The sequence below is a fragment of the Sinocyclocheilus anshuiensis genome, unplaced genomic scaffold (assembly GCF_001515605.1).
Source record: "Sinocyclocheilus anshuiensis isolate Anshui unplaced genomic scaffold, SAMN03320099.WGS_v1.1 scaffold958, whole genome shotgun sequence".
NCBI classification, from domain to species: domain Eukaryota; kingdom Metazoa; phylum Chordata; class Actinopteri; order Cypriniformes; family Cyprinidae; genus Sinocyclocheilus; species Sinocyclocheilus anshuiensis.
In genome coordinates this window covers 258891-281693 of record NW_015539929.1, presented here as the reverse complement: position 1 = coordinate 281693, position 22803 = coordinate 258891, and the positions used below count along the sequence as shown (strand labels likewise).

Here is a 22803-nt window from a genome sequence, read left to right as displayed (position 1 = left end):
TTTTCAAATAAAATTCGGTTTTGTTGTCTAATGATTGTATTTATAAGTTACTAATGAATGTCTAGAACTTTCTGTGCTTTTACTTGTGTGTTTGGAGAACTTTGAGAGCTCTGTCTGTCATGCTTTGCAGGTTTCATAATGCACATGAACAACCAGTCAAACTAATAATTGTCCAAACTGTCACTCACCTGCCTGCAAAGTATGAAGAAGAAGGAGAGAAATGATGTGTGTGTAACCTAACAGAGCCTGACAGTTACTTTACATTTCCCAGCAGTCAGATTCACCCATTACAGTGCTTGTAACTCATATTCATAAAAAAAGAAAATTCTTCTCCTCCACCTCCTCCAAAATATTATTCAATTATTTTGCATTTAACAGAGATTCCATTCCTGCTTTTTTGTGTTTGCACATGTGAGTGTATACAACGGATTTAGTATTGAAAATATATTGATATTGAATGTTTATCATTTTAACTTCATTCAAATGAATGAAATTACCTAAATTAAGAATTGTTCATTTTGCTGAATGAGATCAAACAAGAGTCAGTAAAAAGATGCAATCTTCCAATCACTCATAATTTCACGCTTAAAAGTGTTTTCTATTTTTGTTTTTATAAACTATTTTTTTAATGTTTGAATTTAAATGATTTGACATTAAAATGTGAATAGAAATGTACTTTTAGATTTAAATTTCCTTTTAAAATTGAATTTAAATTGACGTTTTATTTGATCTTTTTTCTCGTTTACATCTTGCAATTTTTTTTCAAAATTAAAAACTGAACTCAGAATTACAAGATATAGCCAGAATTCTGATTTTCTTTCTCGAGGTTCTTTATATCTCACAATTCAGACTTTTTTCCTTAGAATTCTGAGTTGATATCTTGCATTTTTTTCCACCACGTAATGAAACATTTAAATGGTAATTGTGACTTTATCTCACAAATCTGCCTTTTTTCTCACACTTGTGAAATTTATATCTCACAATTCTGAATTTATATCTTGCAATGAGAACTGTGAGAGAATTGTGAAATAAAAAGTCACAATTTCTTTTTTCTTTTTTTTATCCTGTGGCAGAAGAAAGCTTCCATGCACATCTCATTTGCACTTCCGCATATTCAAACTTGCAGAGTGATATGACAAACACAAGATGTATTGTGTGTTTGCCATCACTGATGTCAAACTTGGTGAGGTGCATCTTCTTGCAACATTTTCAAATTGATATTTTTTTTGTGAATTATGACTAAAATGTGTGTCTTCACAAAAAGCTATCATTTGGCAATACATGGATTGCTTTATAGTGCTTTATGGTTCATTTTTAGAGTTCAAGAGTCCCCGGTCACTTGCTTTCATATAAAAAGCAACCCAGAGGTTCTCCTTTTGGAAGTAAAGTTGTGCTCATACAATTTCCATCCTAAACAGTAAAACACAACACGGAGCATGCAGATAATCATTCCTGTAAAGACTGGCAGCATGTACAACATTCTGTTTGCTTTCTTCGTTTCCAGGCTGTGTTTGTTATTAGGACTGTAACACATTGAAAGACACAGGGTTGTTATTCCATTATTTCTAATGAAAACATCAGGCAGGTGAAGCACAAGCGCACAGCGCGTCTCCTGTAATTGACTCATTTATTCACGTTAGTCGCTCATTCGTCTGTGGCCTGTGATGAATTAAACACCCGCGCCACGTCCTGTCCATAACGTGTGTGTTATTATCAGTATGTCACACAACTGTCCACGAATGTGTTTCTTTCCAGTAATCATCAGCGTCCTCAGATTGCCTGTAACCCACCGTCCATCTCTCACTGTGGTAAACGACATCTCAGAGCCAATAAAACACGGTAATAAAGTCTCTGCGATTAAGATTTAAATCACATATAACACCCACACTAAGCAAAATCAATGAAAACTCGTTATTATTGGGAAATTAGTATCTCAAAAACAACCCTTTACAATTCTGAGATTAATCCTCAGAGGGATATGCTGTAACTGGATTTCATTATTGTTTAGTTTGAAGACTCTGCTATTTATAGTCTACAGGTTTTAATAATAGCAGTACTGTTTGATCAAAGCAAATGTGGTTCAGTCTCAAAGACACGGGATGCATGTCTGAGATAATCAGACAGACTCTAACCCTATCTTTGTTTTCCTTATGATTGTGATTTCCTCCACATGAGAAAAATAAAAATCATGCTTTGATAATTCAATAAAAATAAATTCAATTAAATATAAAGTCAAAATTATAACATACTAAGTTATAATTATTAGATACAAATTTTTAATTATGTGATATGACGTTGTAATAATAACATGAAAAGTCAATTATGTTGAAATTATGAGATGCTGAGTTATTATGACATATGTCGAAATGATGACATAGACGATTTTGTCGTAATTAGAACTGTTTGTCACAATTTTGACTTATGTCGGAATTTTGACTTTTAATGTCATAATTGTCACAATTTATCTCAGTATGATGTAGTATCTCATAATTAGAGTTTTATCATAATTATGATTATGACTTTATAGCTCATAATATTGACTTTTTATGATATTTATGGCTTAGTATCTCAATTTTGACTATTTATGTCATATGACTTGGCATCTCATGATTTTGACTTTTTATGATATGTATGGCTTAGTCTCTCAATTTTGAATTTTGTCATAATTATGTCTTTTTATCTCACAATTTTCACAATTCTCACATGATTTTTATGATGTCTTTACAGTTTAGACCCCAATTTACAGTATGCACAATATACATATTCCAAATTCAAAAGTCCAAATTTGGGGAAGCAGTCAGACACAGTTCACCAGCATCTCTCTTCTCTGACTCCAGTAAATCGTAAAGTGAATTGTAAATCAGTTTTTGATTTGATACAGTTTAATTTTGTACACTGTCAGACAAAAGCTAAATGTGTTTATGACTGATTATGGTGATATTCAAAAGTCAGGGTGTTTCTGGTGTTCCCTGAGGCAGACATGAAGTTGCCTTGTGTTTTTCCTCCTCTTTTTAACAGTGAAAAAATATTAAAAGTCCCTGAAGATGAAGTTTAGTGACATTTCTCTATTTCAGAAGTTAATGATCCATAGAGAACAAGATAGAAAAAAATGTGGATTATTGATCCCATTGTTTCTTCATTATGACTGGGTGTATATTCAGCCTCTTTTAGAAATGACTTTGACTTTTATCCAAAATGTACTCCGTTCATCTCTGCAGTGATGAGCTTTTAAATGATATTCAAATGCTATAGGAACAAAATACCTAAAATAGATAATAAACTGGTGTGCTGTGATTGGCTGGAGGGCAGAAAACAAGCATCTCTCCCGAGAGACGGGAGATGAATAGAGAATCTGATTCCCCAAGAGCCAGCTGCTCCAAGAGGCCCTCGGGAACCTTCACCTCTCAGTCTCCCGGGACACTCAGGGTTAATAGATGATGAAGGGTAATCTCATGCTGAATTAGAGAGAGACTGTGCACACGAGGAAGAGAGAATGCTGAATAATGGAGCTCCTATATATTCTATCAGACTTTATTTGGCAGTTCAGCGTCATAAGAATGAAACTGAAAATATTTCCAAGAACAAATCCCTCTTTAATAGGGCTTCATGTGCAAATGCCCTAGAAAGCAAAACTATTTGAAACATGAGCTCATTTTTGAGCTAGTTTGGTGCATGTTATTTATGACAACTAATTTTTACACATTAAATCAAACTACTGAGCTCATATGAAGAAGTGGAAAATTTTATATGAGAAAATTTGGCAAATCAATTATGACATAATTGAAATTATGAGAGACTAGGTTATAGCTGTGAGATCAAATTTGAAAATTGTGAGATAAATACAGTATAAATAATCAAAGTTGAAATTACAAGTCAATATTATCAAAATAAAAGTCAAAATTATGAAATACTGTTATAATTATGAGATAAATCTAAAAATTGTGAGATATGTTATACTTTAAAAGTTGCGAAGACTGATTATGACTTAGTATCTCATAAAGTTGACTTTTTATGTAATAATTATGAGGTAAAATTTTGACGTAAGTCAATGCTTTATCTTATTCATTTCACTCGAATGTATACAATTAAAAAAATTGTTCTTACAATAATTTGGTTAAATGTGCAATTGTCTTCGAAAATAAAACTGTTTAAAACATGAGCTTTATTAAATTAAATTTAGCTTAAATGAACATAGCACTTAACTAGTTTGGGACAAATGTTGGTTGTTATTAATAAAAAAAATGTTTTTGTTTTTTTTACTTTATATTTCCTATAAATGTAAGAATTTTTTTTTTGTAATAATTTGTTTACATGTTTAAATTTGACAAAAGCAGTCAACTTGTGTTCATTTTTTTTTCGTCAGACATCCACCTACTGTAAAGGGTTCAAATAATTCTTTAATTTTAAAGAATGTCTCATTTTAGGTAATCGAGTGAAAATCATTTCCAGTTACTAAATGTCACTAACCTGAGTGGCAGATTGAATGATTTGGACAGCAGACAGCAGAAGACAGTCTGTCCTTCTTGTTGAGTTTACATGAATGTTATTAATCTGTAAAGCTGAAGTCCTGGATTTCAATGCTAGCTCCCAATCATCCAGAGTTCTTAAAATTCAGTCTTTGGACAACTTTAAGGCTATTTGACCAGAGATGGCGACTAAATATCTAGCTCAGGGAAACAGATCTTAGAGACCAACTTAAAACGACATGAAAGGAACCTTAGTCTTTGTGATTTTGGGAAATCCTCTTAGCATCACAGAGACGTGTTAACAGGATCCAATGCCCGGGTGCTTATCGTCAAACGCTGTCAGATTTGCTCACAGGTAATCTGCTGCTAACACACACTGTTCCTCTGAATGTCCCTCACCTGTGTGTGAGATAGGAGGGATATTCTCTGTGGTTTTCCTCGGTTCTGTAGCCATAAGCGTCTCTCTTTGACAGGAAGTGCAGATGCTGTTCCACAAGTTTTATCATCAGCGTCTGAATGCAGCAGCTGAAGTAAATCTTCAAGCAAATATGTTTAAACCAGCTGACAAAATTTTATCCAAGATGCCTTAAAAGTTAAAAAGTGACAGTTTAGTCCCGCTGTGCACGAATGGACTGATTTCATTTCAAAGATATATAAAAATAATTTCTATTAATTTCTGTAACTGTCAGTTGCTTTGGATAAGTGTCTGCTAAATGACTCTTTACTGGTCTCTCATAGGAAGACTCTTAAAGTTTGCATGACCAATGTGTAAAGTACTCAACCACAGTTTGTTTTGTTTTTACATGCAGTTTATGCATGAGAGTGAGAAGATCTGATATCAGTGAAAATAATCAAACTGATAGATAACATGTGAACCCTGATAAACCTGATTGAAGGTTGCAATTTTCACAAAAGCTTTCAAGTGTGCAATGTATATTAGACTGATTGAATTTAAAAGTTTGGGGTTTAGTAAGATTTAAGACATTACAATTTTATTCAGCAAGAATGCATTCAATTGATCAAAAGTACTGTAGACTTTTACATTTTTACAAAAAAAAAACTCAAATTTCAGATAAATGAAATCCTCAAGAATCCTCAAAAAGTATATCAGAAAATATTCTATTCAAAAAATATGTCTCAAAAATACCAAAAACAACAGTCCAGTCCCTCATTGATCCCGTTTTGAATGCTGCCATTCACAAAACATTCCCTGCCCCTTTGATGGTCAATTATTTATTATCTTAGCTTGTTTGATTGGTTTCAATTACTACTAAAAACGTAATGCGCTCAATACTGTTGCTTAGACTGTTGTACTTTACTTTTTCCACACAGCAGGGCCATTTAAAAATGAACTAGTCAATACTTGAAATGCTACAAGAGAAGATGAGTCGCAGGAGCTAGAATATACGTGTAAATATTAACAATCCACAAAAATGTCATGATGTTGGTAAATGTAAAGCACTCAGAGGCAATACTGCAAATATTATAAATGCCGCTCATACAGATGAAGCTAATTGGCCCAGAACTGTTCTGATTGGTCCATGTGCGATCTGCTCTAATAACCATTACCACAGGAATAATTACAGACTAGACTCAATGTTATCATTCCTCTCTCTCTCTCGTTCCCTCTTTCTTGTTCGGGGTCCCTCAAAGGAAAGGTCTGATGTAAACTGGGTCACTCTCACACCCTGGAGTGCATGTTGAAAGCGTTCTGATTCTATTAACAGGCATCTTCCTCCCCAGGCTCTTCTGACCCGATAACATGCTTTTTAATTGTCATGCGTAGTGTATTCCAACATTTGCAATAAAGAGCTGCTTTTTGCTGAGAAGACATGTTGTGGAACAATAACCTGAAGCTTCCCTCTGGCTTACAGTTACATATGAAAATTTATTTTACTGTGTTTATCATGCACATAAAAACCAGAAGAGATTTTTTTTTTACCCCCGTGTGCATATTCAGACTGACTAAAAATGCAGCAGTTTAATATTTGTGTTTAAATTTAGCTTAGCGTTCTTGATTAGGTTAAAGTTCATTCTGATTTTAGAGGCTCAGATGTCAACAAAAATATGTATTTTTTTTGTTTGTTTGTTTTTTTTCTTGCTCTATAAAAGAACAAAAAAACATGATTGATTACAGTTATTTTAATAATAACAAGCAGTCCTAAAATATTTATTTATTTATTTTTATTGATTTATTCATGCATGTTTACATTAAGTTTATTCTGATTCTAGACACTTCAATGAAAAAATCTGAACACTTCTGCACTATTACACTAAAAATGATTTTTCAAAGTTATAAATAAATATTACTGTTGTACATTTTACAAGAAAATACTATTTCAGTCTTTCTACTCAAAAATCATGTTTAATTCAATGTGTTACTTGTAATTTACTTGTAATATCGTCTGTTTGTAATTATTTCTGAAATTAACAAGCAATTCCTAAGTGAAATTTTCACCAAATTGAGCACCTTAGTCACACTTTACTCATTATTTTTTTTTTCTGTCTGTACCGATTAATTCCGAGTTATTTTAATCTATTGACAAGCAGCCCTAATAAATTATTTATTTATGCATTTATTTATGCATTATACATATATTACACTTCAACAAAAATGTGACTTCTGCACTATTACACTAAAAATGATTTTTCAAAGTTATAAATAAATATTACTGTTGTACATTTTACAAGAAAATACTATTTCAGTCTTTCTACTCAAAAATCATGTTTAATTCAATGTGTTACTTGTAATTTACTTGTAATATCGTCTGTTTGTAATTATTTCTGAAATTAACAAGCAATTCCTAAGTGAAATTTTCACCAAATTGAGCACCTTAGTCACACTTTACTCATTATTTTTTTTTCTGTCTGTACCGATTAATTCCAATGAGTTATTTTAATCTATTGACAAGCAGCCCTAATAAATTATTTATTTATGCATTTATTTATGCATTATGCATATATTACACTTCAACAAAAATGTGTGAACATTTCTGCACTATTACAATAAAGTAGTGAGTGCCTTTGAATAGAAGTATCTGCCAAATAATAGATCAAATGTAAACAAGAGTTTGAAAAAGTAAGTCTAAGAAGTCTCTTTTCAAACTACAGTATAATTTCCCAGAGGATATTTTGTATTGCACATTTTGGTCGCTCTTTCAGGAGTCTCGGTGGAGCTCTTATTGAAGCATCTTGTATAAGGTCTCAGAGGTTTCGTTTAAAGTTCCTTAAATGAAATAGACCCAATAGTTGTGATACGTTAAAAATATACAGCTATAAAAATAACATGGGTTGCATAGCTCAAATCATTTAGCCTTCAAAAGATTTGAGGTTAACTGGGTTTACACAAAGTGTAACTGGAGCAGTATCTTTTTAAAATACACATTTATTAACAGTAACTCCTGAGTAATTGAATGCATTCATCAGCTTATGCACTCTTAAGCAGGACCGTATACCACACACACGTAAACCGGTTCAAACGGCCCACAGTTCATGACCCAGGGCTAAAGTACTCGCCAGAACTCTGGCTTTTAAACACAAAACCAGGCTTCACCTCAAAGGTTCACTAAGGGAAACAGGAGAGAACTATCGCATTACTGGGGGAAACTTTTAAATTAAAGAGACCCAAGTTGGAGGGCCTTCATGTAGGCCTGAGAGAACAATGGCTGCTTTCTGTCTTCATGAGACTTCAAAGCTACGTGCCGTGAAGGAACAGAGTTCTGCTTTGTTGTGGAAAGCCACAGATGTTGCTCTAGTTCTAGACACCCTTGTAAGCACTTTGAGAGGTATTCAATAGCCCAGCCTCCCACACGCTGCCTCTTAACCGCATCCTTCACTCTCACTGCGTCATCGTGAATGGACCAGCAAGTTTCCATGCTGTTCTTTTTAAATCGTTGTAATATTATTAAACTGTAAAATCTTTTATTTAAAGTTTCTCAAAAGTAGTTGGTGAAAGAAATGATCAAAATGTATTCAAATATATTAAAGTTTTCAAGTTTTGTGTGCAATGTGATTATTATATTTGTACAGATTTCTAATGTGTATAATTTTTCAAAAATACAGAAGCAAAACACTCTAGTTCTTCATTAATCCTGTTTTGAATTTTGTTGTCAAATATATTATTAAAATAACAAAGGTTTCTTTTTTAATCCTAACTTATGCAATCTTATTCATTTGGAATGTTTATCAGTGATAACCCTATTCAAATTAAATGAAAAAAATGCCTCCATAAGGTTCCATTATTTGTTTGTTTGTTTATTCCAAATGAAATATACTAAATTTGATCCAAAAGAGCAATTCAGTTTAGATTTTGATTAGCATGGGACATTCAAATTGTATGTTCCTGAAAAACTTGTTGCTATGATATATTTCAGAGAGTATAAACTGATGTTCCTGTGCATTCCTTTTAAATTATATTGTAGTTTTGTTTGTTTGTTTGTTTTTGTTAAACTTATATTGCACTGATTTTTAAAATACCTGTTATTACAAAAATTAACTTTTAAACTGAAAAATGGCAATAAAACAGAAATGGCAATAAGCAAGTTATATGTATTCTGCTATGAGGGGCGTCTACACACAGTTTTATAAACTTGCACACATTATTTTGCTTTCTTTTTCTAAAATGGAACTAAGAAAAAAACCTTTCATTGGTAAGCAGTCCTTGTATAGATCCTTACATGTATGTGTGTTTATTTATTTATTTCTAGTTTATATGTTTGACAAGGAAAACCTGAACCTCTGTAGGTACCCCTTTATTTAGTTTAAAGTTGCAACTTTTCATATTTTGCCACATTACCCAACAAACATGCATTACCCAACTAACATGCATTTACATGTTTAAATGTATCTCTTCAGTGACATATACTCTACATTTTTATTATTTCTTTGATCCATTCAACTAATCCAGATTAATTCATTCATTACTTGCACATCCTTCATCTCTACCCATCTCACCCTCCAAATAATCAATTCTTTTATTATCCAAAGCAGCAAACTCTCAAAGGATTTGAGCTCTTCCGTTATTCTTTGATGATTGGGCAGCGGTAAACTTCAAAGGGAAAACTCTTCATTCTGACTGGCTGGAGTTCTGATCAAACTCAATGAAATGATGCCAGTGTGTTCACTTTGCTCCAGGATTCTCCCGTGAGTTGTTTGAGGTGCGCAGTTTTGGGAACTATAAGGATTCTGGCTCGACAAGGCTTCATTGGCGTGGCGTAACTGCGAGAGCCATAATGCGCAATGACCCACTGCAAGCTTTCCTTCAGGTGCGTAAAGAGTATTCTCTGAGGGGAACTGTGTTAAACTTATCGTTTTGATGGATTTAAAGCATGCGTGTTGATTTGGGGGGTGGGGGGGGGGCATTATTTTAAGCATTCATTTTGAGCATTCATTTGCACAAAACATAGTGCCAGTGTGATTCAGAGAAGTGGTTCTCACTCTTAATAATTGCCTTACATAGGCTAAGTGCTAGAATAAAGAATTGGATTAGAGTACCAATCAATCAAACGTACGTTTTAAGTATTGATATTTTATTTCGTAGGATCGGACGCCAAACTCCACCCCAGAATGCACCAATGGATCCCCCTTGATGTTGCTGGAAGACACCTGTAATCGCATCTGCCATTCCCGTGCACCCAGATCCATGGAGCCCCACCAGCACATCTCATATGAAGGCTCCCCACCAAAACTCTTCCATCCCTGGAGAAGTGATGCAACTTTCTCACAGCACCTCCAGACCCCCTTAAGTCCACACCACGAAATGCCACTGACACCCCCGGCCGAACACTATGACTTCTCGCCCCTGAAGATGTTGCCTTGTGCGTCAGCATGCGCTACTCTTCCCACGTCTTACGTGCCCACGCACAATGGGCTTTTGGACCAATGGTGGACTGCCAATCACTCCTCAACACATCAATTTGAGATCCCCCGCGGGTGGGTTCTGGGTCACCCTGAGCTCGGCCAGTACCAGACTCAAATCGCAACCCTGTTGCACTCCAAGTCTCGCAGATGCCGGAGGTGCATGTGCCCCAACTGCCAAAAGAGCAGCGACGCGCCGGGGAAGAGAAAGCAGCACATGTGCCACATGCCGGGCTGCGGGAAGGTGTACGGCAAGACGTCGCACCTGAAGGCGCACCTGAGGTGGCACGCAGGTGAGCGGCCGTTCGTCTGCAGCTGGATGTTCTGCGGGAAGAGCTTCACGCGCTCAGACGAGCTCCAGCGGCACCTGCGCACGCACACCGGCGAGAAGCGCTTCACCTGTCCGGACTGCGCCAAACGCTTCACGCGCAGCGACCATCTGGCCAAACACCTGAAGACGCACCTGATGCGCAAGAACAGACCGCTGTTCCCCGTGCTGGATCACGTCAACAAAACTCTTGAACAGTAGTCTTAGATCGTATTTTGTGAGCACTTTTTGCGGGCCATCTCAGTAAATATAAAATGTTGGGGTGTGTTTTTAATTCAAGTTAATCTTTAATTTGGGGCAAGTTGTCACATTTGTTTGTAAATGTTATACATGTACATTTTATTGATTACAATATTTGTTGGACAAAACAATAGTTTCACATTTTTGTGTGTTTGCTGTTTCATCAATTGTTTTCATAACTGGTTTAAATATAACAGAAAAACAAGCTGTTTGATGTCATTGAGACATCTGAAGCCATATAGCGACAACAAGCTCAAAAGATGTGGGTTAGGCCAAGTCTTTTTCTTTCTTTCTTTCTTTCTTTCTTTCTTGAGAAAATTCAAAAGCGTTTTATCGTCAGGACTTTAAGGTGTCTACATAGATATTTTTTGACCTTAGGAAATTTTGAAGTAATAAAGTTTACCCTATGCAACATGGAAACACTTAAGAGGTTAACTTAAGCAAAAACGTTAATTGTCATTTACCTTCGTTTTCAAAAAGACATTTGGCTGCTAGGCTATATCAAGTGTATAGCCTACTATTTTATACTGTGTTTTTTTAAACCACACCAAAAACAAATGCGCAATTTTAGTTGTTTTTTGATAACTTGAAAGTTAAAATACTCATGGACCAAAGAAGAGTAGCCTATATTGTGCACTGTTTATTATTTAGAAGAGTATTGTGTTTACTGTATATCCTACTATTATTATTATTGTTGTTGTTGTTGTTATGGTTATTATTATTATTAATACAGTAATTTTATGCTGTAACATATTGTGTAATAGAAATATACTGTGTAGTAAAAAAATGACCCCTTCATCTCTCAAATACAGTCGATAGATCTTTATAAATATAAAGTTAGACACTTTGCACAGATGAACAGGTAAGAGCGCTCATATTTGGCACTTTTCATGTTAAGTTATTAGCCAATATGTTTTACATGACTTCCATTGTCTACGTTATATTTCACAGTTTATGCCTGTTTTTCTACTTTAGTTCACTGTAAATATCGCAGTAGAATGTGACTGATAGTGATCAATGCTTAAAAAAATTCAACAGATTCTTGAGTTACATTCAGTACTGTACATCGAGACTGATCTAACTTGGACTGTTAGCTATATGTTAAAATAACATCAGGGCCCACTTTTAAAACTGGGCCCTGGCATATTTTTACATTAACTCAGCATGAACACACAATTGTATTTTAAACATTTTTATGATTTGTATTAGTATAAATACACTTTATTTAGCTTTATATAATGGCTTTACCATTTCTTTAACTCATAAAGACCTGTTTATTATTGATTATACGTTTACAGTGTGTTGGAAGGCCCTCAGAAGTCTCATCCAAAGTCAGTGAAGAGGTCAGTGGCAGGACAATCTACATTTGGAGATCATTCATGTTCCAGTTCGATACTGATATCGGGTTTTCTTTCAGAATTGAAACATTTGTATCTGATGTTGATCATTGTGCTATTTTAGTAGTGTATGTATTCTTTTAAAGCATTGTTTTGACTTAAGTCTTATTCACATTTTGTCCTTTTTCTATTTCTGCTAAAGGAGGTTGCACCCTTAAAACCAGTGGTTGGCAGCTCAGCAGGTAAAATAATTTAGGTGTTAGTCTGCATGAATTAATATCTATCTATTCATATACACATAATGTCTATAGCAACTGTTTTGTAACATTTAGCAGTTACATGCACATGACAACAGTCTGTCTTGGTTTCCTTAAAGGCTTATTTTCTTCTGAAAGGGTTAATGAGATCAACTGCTTTGTTCTGTAGATCCAGTGGCAAAAGAATCAGTGGAATGGAAACCAAAGTAGGTTTAAAAATGTGTTTCTAGGTCACTACGATTATATATTGTTTGAATGCTGACCTCTGAACAATGAAGATTTTTATTGCAGAAAAATCAGGTCTTTTGAATTCATTATGCTTTTTGACACATACAATAAGCTTTACTTGATTTAAAAAAACATGTCCATGTCAAATGTATTAGGTGCTTTGTTTGATTTTGTGTAGGCAACACAAACCAAAACTTAGTGGAAAGACAGAAGGACAAGGACCCTCTGTAAACTCTGAGACAACAAATATGAAACTCAAAGCTCCAAGTTCCACAAGGTAAAAGCAGTAGAGACACTTTATAACAGTGGTTAATGAACAAAAATTGCATGCAGCTCTCAGTCAACAGGTCAATGTAAAAGAACTGGGATATTTACAATTAGTTGAATGAAAATGAAAATTAGCTGAAAATGTACTGACCTCAGGCCACCCTAGATTTAGATGAAATGTAGCATTCCATCACTTGCTCAGCAACAGATGCTCTGCAGTGAATGGGTGCCGTCAGAATGAGAGTCCAAACAACTGATAAAAACATCACAGTAATCCACACCACTCCAGTCCATCAGTTAATATCTTATGAAGCCAAAAGCTGCATGTTTGAAAGAAAAAAAATCCATCAAGATGTTTTTAACTTCAAACCATTGTTTCCATCTAAAATACGAGTCCTCTATCCATAATATTGCTTTCTCCAGTGAAAAAGTTGTTTCATCTGAATCAGGAGAGAAATATGCACAGATTTATGAGCAAAGACAGTCCAAAACAGTTTAAAATAAAATGACTGTAGATTTTGATGTGAGAGGACAACAGGGGATGCACTTTTTCACTGGAGGAAACATTATTGTGGATTATGGACTAATAATTTGGCCAGAAGTGATGATTTAAAACCGTCTTAATTATGTTTTTTTTTTTACAAACGAGCATCTTTTCACTTCAGAATACGCTAACTGATGGTGTTATACTGTGTTTGTATTTTGTTTGGGTTAGGTTAGGATTACTTGTGGATTATTGTGATGTTTTTATCAGCTGTTTGGACTCTCATTCTGACGGCACCCATTCACTGCAGAGCATCCATTGGTGAGCAAGTGATGCAATGCTACATTTCTCCAAATATTGAATGGGCTGAGGGTAAGGAAACTATTTCTTTAAACTTATTGACTTGAAATAAGAATGCTTATATACAACATTTTTATTGTACTGATCCACTTCAACCATCATTTAGATGCTTTGGTTTTGGTTTTGTATATCCAGGCAAATGAAAGCAAAACCTGGTGAAAAGACAGAGGGTCAGGATCCTTCTATAAAGACAGAGGTCAATCCTTCCCTGAACTCTGAAACATCAGATACCACACTCAAAGTATACACTTCCAACAGGTACAAACAAAAGCATTTCATTTCACAAAATAATAACTAAAAGCAACATGTTTTCTATACTAGAGAATTAGGATAGATGCTCAATACTGAAAGGAATAAAGAAACAAGCTTATTTTTAATTTGAGTATATCAGTTGCTTTTTGTATTCCGGTCAGCATGCTCTTTGGGTCATGCATGGGATGTGGTTTATGGGCCGTACATGCATAAAGCAGGGAAGCTGATGGCATTCATTCGCTCCAGTGATCTCTAATAGTTTACCTTTTATCACCCATTTTTTTCAGCAGCAGAGGTTATAATGCCTCTAAAGCTCCGTCCTTCAGAAATGTAACCACGCATGGACATAAACTACCTAAACAGGTTCCCCCTATTATGACAGGTACTGAATCTGTTTTATCCTTTAGTCCTTTTCAGCACATTTATTGTTCAATCTATTTGTCTCGGAATATCTGAAGCATTTTGTGATACCCATGGTGTCCAAAAATGGATTTTCTTTTTCAATTTAAGCATTAGAAAAACAAGGAGAATGTGATGTCCAGTCAGAAAGTGTGCATGAGCTACATATCCAGGCCCCTCAAGTAGTGCTGTCTGCAAATGACCAGGATCCTCATGAGGCACAGAGTGAAGAGGATGGAAATGAGAGCGCTGAAGGACACGTGCCGCTAGAATTGTTTGCAGAGGTGAGGCATATAGGACACGTCATGTACCTGATGTGTTTGAAAATGACTACTGACTAAACAAATGTTCTGTTTTTGTTTCTATGAATCCAGTTTCTACAGGCCGTGATGACAAGGAATTACCAACTTGCGAAGAAACTCTGTCAGATGAGTAAGTAGCCATGTGAATTAGTATTGTTTACAATTGGCATTTCTCATATAAATGATACTGATGTTTTCATCATTCTTTAAATTCAGTTTTAATTTATGAGCCCCAGAGCCCCAGAACTCAGAGGCCAAGAGCTTCCTGCCCCTCATAGAAGAAAAATTACTGATAGGTGAGATTATAATCTATTATTGTTCTATCTATCTATCTATCAGTTTCTTTTTGACATGGTAGTTTCACTTTGCTTTGACCCTTAAATTGTTAAATTGTAGAATTTACATTCTTATGACAAAAACATAAGCTTTTCTATGATTTTCCTCTTTAGTCTTTAAATCAACATAGTGATATGTATTTCTAACTTGCTTTAACCAAAAATGTTTTCATAAGCACTGCAGACATTAATGAAAATTAAATACCATTCATTAATTAGAAGCAATGTTCCAAATGGGTAACTTTAATAATGTGCGAGCAAAGATTTGAAATGTAAGTGTGTTGAATTCACCTTCTTTATCTGGATATGATTATTAATTCTAGAAGCAGATGAGGAATCAGATGATGATGATGAATCTGATGAATCTGACACATCTGATGAGGATGATGACGTTGAAGATGATGATGATGAGCCCTCTGACAGCACAGATGATACATTATCATCTTCATCATAAACAACAAACAAACAGTCTAGTAGATCTAGTGGTCCTAATCACGTACAGTATTATTTTAGTATTAATACATCTAATGCTCATAAACCATGTGTGTCATGTTTAGCATCTCATGCATGCTCAGTTATGTCTAATACTGACTGGACTTTAAAATATATTCTGCGTGAATTGTAATCTATATGTTTTAAGATAATAAAGTAGCTATTTCCTTCTTGACTTTTTCGGTTTAGTTGTTCAGAAAGGTGCAAGTGAGCGCCATCCAATGGAGGGGAAAAAACAGTTTCACAATTTGAACCGGGGTTAGTTGTCACACTGGAAAGTTGTCAAAAAGCTCCCCATCTAACAAGGAACGTTCTTTTTGGCTAATTTTCTGGAATGGTTCTCTCAACATTATTAACAAACGTTTGTTCCAATTAACGTGTATATAGAATGTTTGTTCAAAGTTATCTGGTCTTTAAAAATGTTCTCAAAATGTTAGCACAAAAACATTATTTATGCATCGTTCATGGAAGTTTTTTTGTTTTTTTTGTTTTTTTACTAATTGTTTTAGAATTTTCAGAGAACATTCAAAGCCTTCCCATAATGTTTACAGAATTATAAAATGGAATGTTCCTTTAACGTTCACATAAGTTAAAAACTGAACGTTTTGAACATTAAGACAACATTCAGAAATAACCTTTTCTTAACTCAGTTGGAACATTAGAAAATGTTCTTAGAACATAATTTTGTTTAATTAGGTCATTTCTATAATATATAGTAGCTATAATATTTTGAGTAGTTCAATTATCCAAATGTTTAGTTTTTTTTTAGCAGTGGCTGTGTCTTCAAATTAATTTAAACTACAGTTGTAGTGAATTTTATTCTCTATAGTACGTTTCAAGTAGTAATATTTTTGAAATAGCTGTTGCACGGTGAACACAAAATCACGAGTTAAGAGGAAATAACGATGTTTGCATTCACTACTTTTTTGTTGTCAGAACTTGCGCCTGCAGGGTTTGAATATGGAAAAACCCACCCAGAGAAATACTGACTGACTGACTGCAAAATGCGTGACAACTAGCCCCGGTCTCTTCTGAATGCAGGTATTGGCTGAGCGGAGCTGTCCAAGTGCTGAAAAGGCGGTAATGATACCGCGCACTTATAATTAACAACAACCAATGAAAAGTTGTCGTCAGTATTGACAAGCGTAATCAGCAGAGGTTCTAAAATAAACGATCTTACAAGCATGTACACAGCAGTTCAAGTGATTTTCCAGGGCGCTGCCCAAAAATCCTTCATTCAAGTTCAAGTTGGTCTGTTCTCTGTTGCCACCTCGTGGATGTCGGTGTTGTTATAGTTCCAGACGTCTCATCTAGGTTATACTGGGGCTGATCCACAAGTCATGCAATTAAAGAAAAAAAACTGATTCTAAAAATGTTGTTAAATTAACACAGAATAAAAATTGTTTATGGCTTCCCTCCAAAATAACAAGAAGCACCTGATGTTTCTCGTGATGTCTCACTGTCTGACTCTCTGCCCCTCTCTCTCTCTCTTTCTCTCACTCACCGGTTTCTCACTCCCACGGTATTTTGACGTGTGTGTATATATATTTTACTCGGAGAATTAAACTTCATGTGTCAGATGGCTTGAGTCCATTTAATAATCTCGAGACAAACCCGTGGATATTAACCGGTGGAAAAATACGGCAGAAGTGAATTTTGGAGATTCTCCTGTCGCCTTTTGAAGGATAAACACTGAATCAAGAATTGGCGCTGGATGGATTTTTATTTTCTTGTTCACTCTTCTGGTTTTCTGATATCAAGCGTCTCACAGCCACATCACGCGGTGTGAAACATCCTCCGTGTGCCTCCGTTTTTCTGGATTTTATTGTGACACCTGTGACTTCGTAAGGTAAGCGCTCACCTTCTGCGTTTTGATCTAAATGCAAGCCCTTTTTCTTGTCTACAATGTTAGGAGGGGGATAAGAATATTTGAAAGAGGAGCAGAAACTTCATTATGCTTTTTATACTCGATGATAATAAATGCATGTGCAGATATAAACCAGTTTCTGCCAATATTGTGATCTTATAAGAACATGTGTGGCAAAATAATGATCTAAAAACATGGTGTAATTTAACACATGAGCAGCGCAATGATTTTTTTGGGCCATATTTCACTAACCCCGACAGTGATTGATGCGCGTTATTTGAAGATATTTAAAGATCATCTTAATTGAGAAATCAATAAGTCACTCTTTTTCTATTCATTTTCTCTCTCATTTTTGGGGGGGAGTGAGCATCGGTTAAACGAACTGAGCTTCTGACCTTCTGTAAAATCATCTGACACAAAGAAGCATATTTATCATCGTCATCATCGCTAATAATGCCTTCAAAATGATCCTTTCTGTCCTGATTTCGTCGCCTTTGTTATGCTGCGGTAGAAGTGAGCAGATTCTTCATTTCTGCGTTTTAAATGATTCGATTTAAAGACCTCGTTACAGAGCCAATTAAGTCAGACTTCACGGTCTGCTGCGCGCTGGAGCTCAGAGGTGTGTCTGGAGAGCAAGAACCGGACCGCCATCCAAAATACCAAGTTATATAGGTCGGGTTATTTTCGGAACTTTCCTACAATTCTTTTCGTTATTTCTTAAGTGTGTTGCTTATTTCTCGCGCTTTGGATGTGCTGTTAGGTGCGCTGCTCTATCAGAGCGCATTTCTGAACCTGACCGAACACAAGACTAATTATCCTTGTGACGGGGAGTGAATTACTGCCATTTCAGAAGGATATCACAGATGCGTGAAATTATGCTGGAGATTCCTTGAAAACAAAAACGCTTGTTTTTATTTTTATAAGCAGTATATGAGACACAGGACGGTATTATTTAGTAGTATTTGTGCAATCACTTTGTTTTGTCCTAATTCTCCAAATTTTCCGTTTAGTGTGTTTTTTTTTTGGGTTTTTTTTCTTCTTCTTCAGTCTGAAAGCTGTGAGGTGTTTCTCCTGGACTGATGGCGTCTTCTGCACCTTCTTCCTCGGCTCCTGATATGGACCCAAACACGGCTAATTTACGACAACCTGCCACAAGTAGGTCTCTCTGGATAACGCGTTTTTCACTGGGCTTGTTTACTCCGTGGGGTGGCGATGTTCATCACTGCCTTAAAAAACACACAGCACCCTGTGAAATGTCTATTAGCTGACAGAGACAGCTAGAGAGACAAATGATAAATTATCTGATAGATAGATAGATAGATAGATAGATAGATAGATAGATAGATGTTAAAACGGAAACGCCTAAGGTTTTTGCCATAAAAATATAAATTCTTACATTTCAGGATCAAAGTGGAGGAACAGAGAGAGATCAACAAACAGACGATGTGTGCAGATGTGTATAATAGCCTACTACTACTACTAATAATAATAATCTTATGTAAGATTATTTTATCTCTTGTTCGTTTTGGGTATGATTTTAGTCTGAATTCATATATGGAGATTACAAATAAAATGATATTCTTAATTTTACTCTAAAATAAAAGCATCCTACTTCTGCCTAATTACGTGTTGCAGTTAATTATGGTACCGATCTTATAACAATAGTCCTGCTTTTTGCTGCGTTTTTATGGCAGCTTAAATAACAGCAATCAGCCATCGTCTGCTCTCAGCAGTCCCACCTTAATAGCGTAATTACAAAAATTACCCGCCATCACGGTCCAATTCACAGTTTCCTTTGTAAATGTAGGCTACTTAAAATGCCCGAGTCAGGGAAAGAATGCATGAAATAAACGGGTTTGATCTGATTTGATCGGGTTTAATAAACCTTAGTGTGCCTTTGTGTATATATGTAAAAAATTAATAAAATATTTTAAAACGTCATTCACATAAATAAACGATCCAATAATATAACGACGTAGTACATATGTTATATAGTTTATGTTATATACATTTTGTTATTAATCCATGTTGTCAAGAGAATTAATTATATGTTGTGTTGTTTTATTGTGCGTGCGTGCGTGTGTGCGTGTGTGTGTGTGTGTATTTTCTGCGTGTTTTGCCATTATCTCCCTGCCAAGCTCTATCTCACGCTCACTGACCTGAGGGGCGCGTGCTGTCTCTGCCTCGTGCTGACAGCGCGCGCTCGGGGCAGATAGAGCTAGATCTGCCTCCAGACACAACCCACCCCGGAGGATGAGATCAATTCATTTCAAACTATTGATAATAACAACAAATCTGCTTCGTTTCCAAACACATACCTGTACTATATTATTTATATAAAAATGCAAGCTCAAAACGTTGTGAATATTGCTGTTCATGCATTTCAGTATATGCCCATGCTTAATGTTGTGAATGTGTGTTCATTTCATTGGCGTCTGTCTGGTCACTAACGCTGGAGGTCATTCATGTATTTCGAATGCTACATTTTCTCTAGTCTCACTGTATGGCGGCTGGCAAGTCAAACACAAGCGATTCACTCAATTAATTCCGAGACCTCATTTCATGCACGCTTATTTTAAACCGCCTCTTTGCCGGATGTGTGCCACCATCTATTAGCTGTCTGCCTCTCAGATAGCCTCTACTGGTTCCTTTCAAAAACCTGAAATAGACACATAGAAAAAGAAAGAAAAAAAGCCACACAGCCGGCAAAGACCCAAGTCTGTTGCGCACATTCATTGTCTTCTGCGTCAATGCATGTTGACCCTGCTTTATTAGGCGCACACATCCTCACCCATAGCATACAAAAAAACAAAAAAAACATGGGTTGTTGAACAGCTCTCCAAACGTCTCGTTTTAGCCGGCGACGCGTGGTACGGGGTTGCAAACGGATGCACGAGGAAACTGGGCATGAAGATCTGTGGTAAGTTTCAGCCAACATCATATCCGTCAGTGGGGTCACTAAATGTGCCAAAACCAAGGGCACCTTTATCCATCCTGTTGTTGCTCTGTTGACCCAGGTGTGAATACATTTGTGCCCTATATAGGGAGCAAGTGACTGTCATTGCGTGTTTCCATCACACTAAAATATAACGACGTAGTACATATGTTATATAGTTTATGTTATATACATTTTGTTATTAATCCATGTTGTCAAGAGAATTAATTATATGTTGTGTTGTTTTATTGTGCGTGCGTGCGTGTGTGCGTGTGTGTGTGTGTGTATTTTCTGCGTGTTTTGCCATTATCTCCCTGCCAAGCTCTATCTCACGCTCACTGACCTGAGGGGCGCGTGCTGTCTCTGCCTAGTGCTGACAGCACGCGCCCGGGGCAGATAGAGCTAGATCTGCCTCCAGACACAACCCACCCCGGAGGATGAGATCAATTAATATCAAACTATTGATAATAGGCCTAATAACAAATCTGCTTCGTTTCCTTTTCTATGCACATTTCATGCAAACACATTATGTTGTTTATATAAAAATGCAAGCTCAAAACGTTATAAATATTGTTGTTCATGCTATTCAAAATGTTGTGTGTGCATTTTTGTTTCATTGGCATCTGTCTGGTCACTAATGCTGGGGGTCATCCATGGTACATTTTCTCTAGTCTCACTGTATGACTGCTGGCAAGTCAAACACAAGCGTTTCACTCAATTGATTCCGAGACCTCATTTCATGCCCGCTTATTTTAAACCGCCTCTTTGCCGGATGTGTGCCACCATCTATTAGCTGCCCGCCTCTCTGATAGCCTATATTGCTTCCTTTCAAAAAACCTGAAATAGACACAAGAAAAAAAAATGCCACAGAGCCGGCAAAGACCCAAATCTGTTGCGCACATTCATTGCCTTCTGCGTCAATGCATGTTGACCCTGCTTTATTAGACGCACACATCCTCACCCATAGCATAAAAAAATAAAGTGAAATATGGGATGTTGAACAGCTCTCCAAACGTCTCGTTTTAGCCGGCGACGCGTGGTACGGGGTTGCACACGGATGCACGAGGAAACTGGGCATGAAGATCTGTGGTAAGTTTCAGCCAACATCATTTCAATCAGTGGGGTCACTAAATGTGCCAAAACCAAAGGCACCTTTATCCATGCTGTTGTTGCTCTGTTGACCCCAGGTGTGAATACATTTGTGCCCTAGATAGGGAGCAAGTGACTGTCATTGCGTGTTTCCATCACACCAAAGGTCAGCGAGCTGATATTTACCCTGTAGGCTACTGTGCGAACAGGGTCTTAGTCTTTTGTTCCCCATATCACCCCTTGTTCACTCGCATTATTATTTTCCGGACAAAGGAATAGAAATCAGCCCGAAAGTAGAGGTTTACGCTTAGCAAGACAAGAGAAAAATAGCCTAGAGAGTGCTGTGAATCGTCAGGGTCTGGATGGAAATATTCTCTCACGGTCAGTTAGATAGGTTTTCGTAACTGGATTTGTTCTACAGTGAAACTCTATATATCAGGAGAAAAAAGGGCTGCCGGTGTTGCTCTCTAGTCTATTAGTTTCCTAGTGGGTGGTTCTCTGTCTCTCTCTCTCTCTCTCTCAACTTGTCTTTTTACGCCACGCTGCTTTTTATAGCCTGCTAAAAGATGTGAAGAGGATTGGGTGTTTTTAAGATGCACCCAAGTCTGTTGCGCACATTCATTGTCTTCTGCGTCAATGCATGTTGACCCTGCTTTATTAGGCGCACACATCCTCACCCATAGCATACAAAAAAACAAAAAAAACATGGGTTGTTGAACAGCTCTCCAAACGTCTCGTTTTAGCCGGCGACGCGTGGTACGGGGTTGCAAACGGATGCACGAGGAAACTGGGCATGAAGATCTGTGGTAAGTTTCAGCCAACATCATATCCGTCAGTGGGGTCACTAAATGTGCCAAAACCAAGGGCACCTTTATCCATCCTGTTGTTGCTCTGTTGACCCAGGTGTGAATACATTTGTGCCCTATATAGGGAGCAAGTGACTGTCATTGCGTGTTTCCATCACACTAAAGGTCAGAGAGCTGTTATTTACCTTGTAGGCTACTGTGCGAACAGGGTCTTAGTCATTTGTTCCCCCATATCACCCCTTGTTCACTCGCATTATTATTTTCTGGACAAAGGAATAGAAATCAGTCCGAAAGGAGAGGTTTACACCAGCAAGAGAAGACAAAAATAGTCTGTAAAGAGTGCTGTGAATCGTCAGGGTCTGGATGGAAATATTCTCTCACGGTCAGTTAGATATAGGCTTTCGTAACTGGATTTGTTCTACAATGAAACTCTATATACCTCGAGAAAAAAGGGCTGCCGGTGTTGCTCTCTATAGTCTATTAGGTTCCTAGTGGGTGTCTCT

The 22803-nt window shown here is 36.4% G+C and overlaps 3 protein-coding genes and 1 long non-coding RNA gene across 9 annotated transcripts in view; all 4 read left to right on the top strand.

Moving 5' to 3' along the window:
- Positions 1 to 9611: 9611 nt before the first annotated feature.
- Positions 9612 to 10941, top strand: LOC107686790 (transcription factor Sp5). The gene is made up of 2 exons (XM_016483906.1): positions 9612 to 9730; positions 10006 to 10941. Exons 1-2 carry the CDS (start codon positions 9698 to 9700, stop codon positions 10849 to 10851), a joined length of 879 nt encoding a protein of 292 aa, XP_016339392.1. The 5' UTR covers positions 9612 to 9697; the 3' UTR covers positions 10852 to 10941.
- Positions 10942 to 12186: 1245 nt separating this feature from the next.
- On the top strand, positions 12187 to 12691 carry LOC107686791 (uncharacterized). Its single transcript, XR_001634070.1, has 3 exons — positions 12187 to 12233; positions 12430 to 12469; positions 12654 to 12691. It is a non-coding gene; the product is annotated as an uncharacterized LOC107686791 (long non-coding RNA).
- Positions 12692 to 12960: 269 nt separating this feature from the next.
- On the top strand, positions 12961 to 15565 carry LOC107686777 (glutamate-rich protein 2-like). The gene is given in 8 exon segments (XM_016483894.1): positions 12961 to 12989; positions 13959 to 14081; positions 14363 to 14457; positions 14586 to 14758; positions 14849 to 14906; positions 14993 to 15009; positions 15012 to 15072; positions 15435 to 15565. Coding segments are annotated over 8 exon segments (687 nt in total).
- A 1549-nt stretch (positions 15566 to 17114) lies between these two features.
- gad1b (glutamate decarboxylase 1b) overlaps positions 17115 to 22803 on the top strand; it is a 23270-nt gene continuing 17581 nt past the window's right edge. Inside the window, exons 1-3 of one of the 6 annotated variants that reach the window (XM_016483863.1) lie at positions 17115 to 17452; positions 18518 to 18625; positions 21432 to 21494. In XM_016483863.1, the coding sequence (XP_016339349.1) occupies positions 18550 to 18625; positions 21432 to 21494 (139 nt within the window). In that variant the 5' untranslated portion in view covers positions 17115 to 17452; positions 18518 to 18549. Of the gene's footprint in view, positions 17453 to 17889; positions 18143 to 18480; positions 18626 to 20327; positions 20391 to 21431; positions 21495 to 22216; positions 22301 to 22803 lie in introns of those variants that run through there. The other 5 variants (XM_016483862.1, XM_016483864.1, XM_016483865.1 and 2 more) reach the window with 5 other exon arrangements.